A 10,215-nucleotide genomic window follows, 5' to 3' on the forward strand; every position below is an offset into this window, starting at 1 on the left:
CATCTTCATTTGAAGCAGTCGTGAGCTCCTTCATTTTTCAAAGAAAAGCAAATGGCTATCAGAATTGTCTCTGGAGTTGCAAACAAAAAGTCAAAACTCCATGCTTACCATGCATATATATATATTTATTTATTTATTACTGTTTATTATGGAAGCCATAACTTTGAGCTAAATTTATACGCTAGCTATTGTAGACTTGTTCAAGCAGCAGTTTCATCGATGTGAAAATTTTCACACAAGTCTTGTTGTTATCTAGCTAATATATTGAATTGAATCACTGCTATATCGAAATGCGTATCTAGCTAACAAGTTAAGAAATTCTGTATATTTACATATTATGCACTGGCTGTAGCTTGTATGAAGGTGTTATGTTATACAAAAGGACTGATTTAGGATGATTAGCTTACTTGGTAATAGTCCGGGCCATGAGATAGAGAGCCTGTAAGCATCTAACCCTATATTCTTCATAATCCCCACATCTTCCTGCATATAGTAAGTAACAGACAAATATATATAATTGTAAGAAAGAAAATAAAAATTGGGGATCTCATCTTCAACGCCCTCTGTTTTCTTGAGGCTCCCAAATTATGTCATTTCAACGGTGATATTGTGAGTGGAAAGATCGGGGAAATCATATGACGCAATATATATAACATGCATATACAAATGGGGTAATTGAAGTGTGGTACTGTAGTAATATATATAATAGAAAATTATGATGAGAGATATTGGGAGTGATCCACACAGAAGTTGTTATTGATCCAAGTCCTTTGACTTTTGTACCACCTAAGATTACATGCCTTTTTCAATTTATTGATGTTTACTTTTATTTAATTTATTTGATAATTATTTTTTTGTTCCAATTATGCCCCTAAAATACAAATAAGGTAAATTATGGATTTGTAAAACTGGCAAGTTATTGATTTGTAGGACATTAATTATCATATTTGATTTGAATTGAATTGAATTTTGAAAATTTCCCAAGGTATACCGACCTTAAAATTTGTAATAAGAGTTAATGGAAACTTCATACATTAACAATAGGTAAGGTACCTATGCATACACCTCTTGTGCATGTAATTAAATCCATAAATTACCTCTAGTCAAGGTAATTGAATCCATAAGTTACCTCTAGTATAGGTAGTTATACCCTCTAGCCCAGGTAATTGAACTCATATAGTACCTTGGTTATGGATCTTTAAACTCATATTGAGATGAAACTCCATACAAAATTGCTTTGGAAAACCACAAAAAAAAAAAACCTATTACCTGGAAGACAGGTATGTATGTATATATATGAAACTCTAGAAAAAATTACTTAAGAAAACTCAAGAAAAAAAAAATTACTTGTAAGGCAGGTATATATATATATATATATAAAAGAGGAAACGTCATATATAAGGAAACACGCACACACACATACATAGAAACACCAAATTTTAAGAAAAGTGTTTTCATATAATTCCTTTTTATGATAATGGCATATACTGTAAATTCTTTAAAAATTATAGACATACTAATTGATTACTTGGTGAGAATGGACTATAATTGAAAAGGGAAAGCATGTGGACTGCATTCATTACATCTTGATAAAAATGGACATCTTAGAAGCCCTATATATAATAAACAATTCAATAATGTAAGGGAGTAGCTATAACTTGGTGCACGTTTGGCTTCGTCCACCCCAAAACCAATTAGTAATGAGTGGAGTAACCCAACTCTTTATGAGTCCATGCAAAAATGGGGAGTAGTAGCCCAACTCCTTCCATAAGCCTATGTAAGGTCTTTTTAACTTTCTAAGACATTTCTTCACATCCTCGCAGTAATTAGAAACCTTTGCAAAAGTCAATGGGATGTAGCCCAATGAAAAAGGCCCTTGACATACCAGTAGTCTTATATTCGAACATCCAAGACACTTTGGCAATGCGTGTAAGAAACCACCATTCTCTTTCTTAAATTTGGCAATGAAAGAAACCTTTGCAATATATTTTATACACTTTTAAGTAAAAAAAAGAGATCATTTAAAGCTAAAAATTTTGTCATCTAAGAAAATTGTTAAAGATAATCTTCTTTTACTAAATTAGTTGAGATATTACTTCGTTGAACAGCCACCTGAGCAAAATGGGTTCAAAGAGGGAGAAAAACTTTGTTATTAACAAGGGGAAAAGGGGCGGAGTATGTGAAAGTCTATTAGTTGAGAGCCATAAAAGATTGGGAGATTCACTATTATATTAATTATAGGAGCTCAAATTATAAAAAAAAAAACCCTATATGAAATGGACTTTAGAAACACATGCAAAGCCCATTTACAACACAACAAAGAGGCTTTTAACTTCTTATAAATTACAAAATTGTCATCAATTTTTTAAAAGAAGCACAGCCTCAAAACCTCATAAATATACCCAAAACACTCAATAGGATATCAAAGTAATTTAACAATCAAAATTAAATAAGGCTAGTTGTCATTTTTTAGGTTTGTTTATATAAATAAAATGATATAGAGTTTATCTCTAAAAGATGTGACTGCATCTCCATTTGAACCAGTCTTGAGTTGCTTGATTTTTCAAAGCAAAGATTGCAAATAGATTTGTATACGGATTCGCAAACAAAAAGTCATTAGTGCATGCTTATCATTCATATATTAATTTAGGCAAAACGTCACTTTTGGTCCTTGTGGTTTACCACTTTTACCACTAAGGTCCCTGTGATTTCAATTTGATCATTTTTACCCCTGTGGTTTTCAATTTAAGCAATTCAAGTCCAATCTCCAATTTTTGTCAAATTAGGTTAACTGTTGTTACTTGTTGAAGGGCATTTAAGTCCAAAAACAAGAAAGAGAGAAAGATTTAAAAAAAAAAAAAAAAAAAAAGGAAAAAGATAGGGGAAGAGAAGCCGTCAGCCACACAACCACCATATATAAGAAATTTATCAGTTTTCTATAATAGAATATGGTCTTTTTTCAAGTGTATGGCATTCCAAATATTCTGGGCTGGGTTGGTAGGAAGAAACGGTTTTCAAAATCCACCGAGCTCGAATGACATTCACACAAGAATCAACCTGATCAATTAATACTGCAAATTCACAATACGAAAACATATAAATAATATAAAAATGATGGTATATATATATCCATCAAAGTCAAAAGCTGTAGTGTAAAATATCTATATGCAAGAAGTAATCTGTGTTGAGCTTCTGTTGGCTCTCACTGAAGTGACCATCTTCATGGATGATCAAACAATAAGCACACTAAGAAGAAAGAGCAAGACCAAGAACTCAGAAGCAAAGCAAATTTCTTAACCTAGCATCCATGGCCAACTAATTTACCTTGATTATTATTATTATTTCCGGTAAGCCGTTGCACGAGATCCATAAACTCTTGAGGCTGCACATGAAACCTTTGGTGAAATCAGATAAACTATAACTGGATTTGACGAAATCGGCTGCTGCTTCTTCTTCTTCTTCATCTCCTGCTTTGAATTCTTGCTCACCACAAGAGGTTTAGGCCTTGGACCCTGCAACTCCAAATGCCTTCTCATCATGTTGCTACAACTCATCATCTTTATTTCTTTAATTATTTCTGATATTAATGAAATATCAGGTTGAGGAGAGGGCGGAGAGTGTGGTGGTTGACGTGTGGGCTGGTTGTGTGGCTGACGGCTTCTCTTCCCCTATCTTTTTCCTCTTTTTTTTTTCTTCCTCTCTCTTTCTTGTTTTTGGACTTAAATGCCCTTCAACAAGTAACAGCAATTAACCTAATTTGACAGAAATTGGAGATTGGACTTGAATTGCTTAAATTAAAAACCACAGGTGCAAAAATGATCAAATTGAAACCACAGGGACCTTAATGGTAAAAGTGGTAAACCACAGGGACCAAAAGTGACGTTTTGCCTGATTGCAAACACTCTATAAACATGGAGGTCAAGGAATTAAATATGGAAGTAGATGGTGTTTTAGTTGAACTGTCTTAGAAAACAAACAGTTGGTGTAGACGTGGTCATTTGACATTTTTGGATCATTTCACAAGTCTTTTTCAGTGGTTTAAAAGCATAATCCTTATCTCCATACAATGTAATTTGCCACTATTTTCTTGTCTGAGGGCTATAATCATTTTCTAAGTTGTATTTTAAAATATTTTTAAGATGTCCAACAAAAAATCTTGTCTTTAGTTTAAGAGGCCACTAAATAGTGACAGGTATATACAGTGAGAAAAATGCTCAACTCCAAGAAGCAAATCCTATGCAAGTAATTGTTTTTTATTACTAAATATATACCCATACCGAAACAGAAGAAACCGCCTCTGGCTTAGAGAATTCTTATGGACATCCACCATGAAGTTGGAACTTAATATTAAGTCTCAAAAATGGAAGTCTTCCAAGTTGTAATTTGTGTTTGTTCCTTGATGCTAGAAAGAAAAGAAGATAGCTTTTTGTTTGGGTTATTATTATTATTATTATTATTATTATTATTATTATATTATTTCAAGCAACTTGTTTTCTTGGGCATCATCATGCTGGTGATTGTAAAGGTGTGAAAGTGTGAATTATTATGCTTGGATATTGAAAAAGTTTTGATGTCATTTACATAAATATATTACAATGTCAATTAGTAACAGAATTCCATAGCTGTAAGCATCCAAATTCACTGTGGGACAGTTTTTGAACTATTCAGGGGCCACAAAGCCTTTAGCTCCTCTGGTTCTAGTAGTCGTTTGCAAACTATTCAAAAGGCAGTTTGCCTCTTAGGTACTAGTTTGGTCTTGACTCTTCAAAGAGAAAGCGTGCTAAAGCGGCATCGCTCTTAACTCATGCAGAATGATGCCCCTCATTGCAGACATTTAATAATTGAAGTCTAGTACATTCTTTTCAATAAAATTTGATTTAGCAGTAGTTGGATTTGCAGTTTTTAGTTTACCTACGTTAGTTGAGCTTAGATTCTGTTGGGAAACAAAAATCTAGTGACTGCAGTATACTTGTTCTATGTTATCAGAAGGCTAGCATATTAACACAACTAAAAAAACACAATTCTGTGCTCATTTGTGAATTTCCAAGTGGTTTGCATGAGAGGCCCTTGCTCTGAACCCATAGTCTTCTCTTTGTTTCTTCAGTCCAGGCAAGTTTTTCCATGGTGGTTCAGTTTAAAAGACAGTACTTCTGCAACATAAAATTAACCATTGAAGGCACATATCAGATAGAGATTTACATGACAATTATGGAGCTGGTGTAATTCGGAAATCATGCATATAGATTGAAGTTATAATGAGCAAGGAGCAGTTCCTTCAAGCAACTCTTTGACATTCTTCATGGTGGAACTTAGCCATACAAAAAATTTCTTAGCAAAGGGTGTTTATATGGAGGATATGAACTCCTCCAGTAAATAGTACTGTCACAAACCAATCAGAAATAGTAAACTCAATACATAACATTATCTTAAACATCTTAAGACAAGGCTTGTCAAGTTCGGTTCACTTTGATGCATACGAAATACATGTACTGAAACATTCCAAATTCTCTAGATAATTGGTATTGCTAATTCCAAAAGTTCATAAACATCATGCTACTGAGGAGCACTCCAATGAGGATCAAAGTTGAGGTATCTTTCTTTTTGAAGTAGAATTGTCTTTCCTCATTTTGATCAAAGCTTTTGTACCAAGACTGAGGTCAATCAACCCGTTCAAAGGCGGAACTCTCTTCTTCCAACACTCATTGGTTTTGAAAATGGCAGCAGCGCAAAAGCAATCACCAAGGCATTCCTGCCTGCACCAATCCTCAGATACCTCCTGAAAATGGTCATAGTCAGAATTAGGCCAATCCGTGTTTTGCATAGCTTCGAAATGAAAATGATCCGTTTCTTGAGACGTTTTATCACAACTTTGTGAAACAAAATCCTGTTTGCATCCTTTCAGAACATCATTTGGATCAATAAAGCTGTAACCATTGGGGCAGTGACAACTTGGTCCTTGATCATCATGTCTACATAAGCTGTTGAACCCACATGCACCGCCTCCTGTCTCTTCCGAAATTGAGGCGCAGATATTTGAAGGTATGTGATAAGTCCATATTTTACATATATTTTATGCCTCTTTTACTTATTTATTTGTTGATTCCCTTGGATTAAATTGTTGGGTAGTATTTATTTGTTGATTCTCTTGGATTATTTTTTTTTTTTACATATATGTTTGTGAGAATGTGTAGTTGATCCCTAATTAGATGAATTGGACGAAAAGTTGTCAAATTGGACTCAACACCTATTAAGATGTGTGGCAAGGATTAATTGGAGACAAAGAAGATGTTTCTTAGAAGCCAATCAACCGGTCAAAGCTTAAAGGAGGAAATTTGGTCAAATCCTTGTGGAATTTGGGGAAGAAATCAAAGAGATATTAGGAAACCTATTTTTGGTAGTATTTGATTGTAACTAGGTTAAGGATTTGTGTATTATAAATAGCATAGGGCTGGCCTCATAGAGGGGATCCATACTTTTCACTACCCGAAAATACCCAATTCTTGCGAAGAGAAGTCTTGCTACCGCCGGCCACCTTGGAGCTTTTTGGGAGTTTTCGAGTTCACCCTGATGTCTACCATCAACCTCTCTGTGATTCTCGATAGTTTATCATGTTCTAATTTCCTTTTGCTAGGGCCACGATGTAGCCTAGCCATGAATACCTTATCTCTGAGTTTATGTTAATTTGATATTATTTTCCATGTTGAGTATCTTTTACCATTCTTAATGTTTTGAGTGCTTGATCACCACTTAATTGATTGAGTGTTGTTAAACGAACCCTAAAATTAACTAAGTACACCTTATGATCTAAGTAAACCCTAATATTTAAATCAAAATGTAAAATTAACTAAGTATACCCTATTTAACTACCAAAAATACCACTAGTACACCCTAATACACTCTGAAGCATTGGTGGCCTCCTCTCTAAGCATCCTTACAGGGAAAGCTCAACTGAATTGATGCACAATCAACTGGGAGCAATGCAGGCTTGCCACCAACTCATCTAATTTCTGATTCACACCAAGGTTTTGTTGCCACCCGAATAAATAGTCCGCGAGGTCCAGGGCCATCCACTCATGACTCGTGCTTATCTATATGGTAGTTAGCAAATTCAACAATGATGTGTAATGAGACCAAAATATACACACACAGTTTCAATTTCCTTCATTAAACAGTCATTTCATACAAAGGTTTATTGGTTTTAGCTCAACTGTTTTTAGAATATGTACTGTTGGTGTAAGGCAGTAAGGGGTTAGGCAGTGGCGGATCCAGGATTATACGGCCAAGGGGGCTTAGTGTAAAAGTTCCAAAATTTTTCTACAACGAAAATAATGCTAAAAAGATAGAAAGATAGTACTTCCATTCATAATTCATAACAAAACCAATAATACAAGTTACAATTGTCCACGATGAGTTTTCATATTTTGAAAACGTTGCATTATAGTTTCGTTATCAATACAAGCAAAAACATCTCTCTCAATGTAAACAATCAAGCTATCATTCAACCATTGATCTCCCATTCTGTTGCGAAGTGGATTTTTAATAATATTCATGGCGGAAAATGCCCTCTCCACTGAAGCAGTTGCAACCGGTAAAACCAAAGCCAATGTAAGAAGCAAATACACATAAGGAAATATTTCATGCATTCCTTTCTCCACCATTTTTTCCGCAAGACTACTAATCCCTTCCAATTGAGAAAAATCCATAATCGAACGCATATAATGAACATAAACACCAAGTTGATCTTCAAGCATCAATAAGTCTCGATCCGAAAAATCATGAGGATAAAATTGAGCAAGACGAACTAGCTTTCGTTTGTCAAAAGCTACAAAGTTATTTTTCGGACTCAAGCATGCCAAACAAGTAAGTAACTCAGTACTTACCTCGTTGAAGCGATCATTTAATTCTGCAAGTTGCCCATCAATTACATGAATAAAGATCTCCACACAATAACGATGATAATTTGTCTTCATTGGAGCATTACGCCTTGATCTCCCTGGAATTACATATTCCTCATCCATGGTAGGAACTGTAATATCGTATTTGTCACAAAACGAAGATGCTTGCTCAACCAATTCTTCAAACTCATTATCCCTCATAAACTGCAGGTTTTCCTTGCATATTTTCACTAAACTCATAGCACTCACAATATCTTGATCTTTCTTTTGCAATGCTAGAGACAAAGTATTTGTTATTCCCAATATAGCTTTCATTAAAAATAAGTGAAACACAAACTCAAAAGATTGTATTTCTCTCCATAACTTATAGGCTTCACCCGAACTATCATTAGGATTATCATCAACAATCATTTGAAGCACATTCACCACAGATGGGAACATAGAAATGATACTAATCAACGTACCATAATGTGAGTTCCATCTTGTATCGCTGGCACGTTTGAGACTAGTTTCTTGATTTAAGCCTCGCCCCGTTATAAGACAATCACTTTCAAAAGCTTTCACTAGCTCTTCTTGGTATTGTGCTCTAAGTGCATCGCGACGCTTACAAGATGCTCCAACAACATTAACCAATGTATTAGCCGTTGTGAAAAAAGAGTTGACATCAATGTTTTTCTTTGCTACCGCAACAAGAGCTAGTTGAAGTTGATGAGCAAAGCAATGAACATAAAATGCACAAGGTTGTTCTCTCAAAATCCTTGTCTTAAGGCCATTGAACTCACCTCTCATATTACTAGCTCCATCATAACCTTGTCCTCGTAGCTTGGAAAAGCTCAAATTCGCGGAAGAAAAGAATTCATCAATGGCTTCCTTTAGTGCACTTGAGGTAGTGTCAGTTACATGTTGAACCCCCACAAACCTTTCAATTATTTGTCCTTTGTCATTCACATAACGCAGCACCATCGCCATTTGCTCCTTTATTGAAACATCATGTGCTTCATCCACCATTATTGAAAAATATCTATCTTTTACATCACTCAAGATAAGGCCAATGGTTTCTTTAGCACAAGAATTGACAAGATCTTTTTGAATTGAAGGAGCTATTAACTTTAAATTTCCCGGGGCATTTTCCAACACAACATCCTTCACTTTTTCATCATGATCCGCAAGAAATTGCAAGAGCTCTAAATAATTCCCCCTATTACTTGATTGAGCACTTTCATCATGACCACGAAAAGAAAGACCTTGTCGCAACAAATACCTAGTGCACTTAAGTGATGCATTCAAGCAAGTGCGATAAGCCATGCGAGCTTCATTTGTTTGCTTGATCACAACCCTTTCAATGTGTGTAATTTGATGCATCAAATTGTAAGCAACTTCTCTAGCTTGGTTGTGAACACTACCAACCGGTCCAACATGAAGGTTAAATCTTTCTTTCGCCTTCTTCCAATTATTAAAGCCAACCCCAGTAAATGCATCACCACCCACTTGATCAAAATTAGATTTGAAGAGATAACAATGAAGACAAAACGCAGCATCTTTAGCAATACTATATTCCAACCAATCATGCACATCAAACCACTGAGCAATGAAGCGTCTATTAATTCCTGATTGATTAGTTTGTGGGAATTTATAACTTCTAGGTTGACAAGGTCCCTTTTGTAGATATGCCCTTCGGATCTCATCCCGAATATTAGGACTATAATCCGCCATTCTAGTTCTTAGTCCAGGGTCTGCCTGAAGATTAGCTAATATCTCATCTACTTCAATTGGTCTTGCATTTGAACTACCCGGATTAGACGGAGAAGAACTATCCGTAGATAATTTTCTTTTAAAGAATCGTTCCATAAATCTACAAATCAATTAATTCAATCAATCATTAATTTTTATCCAAATTATCATATAAATATGAAAATGTCAATAACCCACTCTCAATATTCAATATACCCTCTAAACCCATATCAATCACTATTCAATATACCAAATTATTATATTAAATATCAATCAAAATTCAATATACTCAATAAAGCATAAACTCAATCAATCTATTACCCATCAATATTACCCCCTAAACCCATATCAATCAATATTCAATATGTACCAATTTATCATATCAACTATCAATTAATATTCAATATACTCAATGAATTCATATTATCAATCAAGCATAAACTATCAATCTACATTATCCATCAAACCACAGATTCATATCCATAAATTTCATTACAACAACAAAAAAATACCAATATCAATTCAACAATATATATTATCACTATAATTTTATTAATATTTCTTTTGCCTTGCTTACTTGCTTGTAGTT

The 10,215-nt window shown here is 34.5% G+C and overlaps 1 protein-coding gene across 1 annotated transcript; it reads right to left on the bottom strand.

Moving 5' to 3' along the window:
- Positions 1 to 7,391: 7,391 nt before the first annotated feature.
- LOC110767929 (uncharacterized) lies at positions 7,392 to 9,743 on the bottom strand. Its single transcript, XM_088254090.1, has 2 exons — positions 8,360 to 9,743; positions 7,392 to 8,170 (listed from the first exon to the last, which is right to left on the bottom strand). Exons 1-2 carry the CDS (start codon positions 9,741 to 9,743, stop codon positions 7,392 to 7,394), a joined length of 2,163 nt encoding a protein of 720 aa, XP_088110216.1.
- Positions 9,744 to 10,215: the final 472 nt, after the last annotated feature.

The sequence above is a fragment of the Prunus avium genome, chromosome 6, assembly GCF_965620075.1.
Source record: "Prunus avium chromosome 6, drPruAviu1.hap1.1, whole genome shotgun sequence".
NCBI lineage: Eukaryota > Viridiplantae > Streptophyta > Magnoliopsida > Rosales > Rosaceae > Prunus > Prunus avium.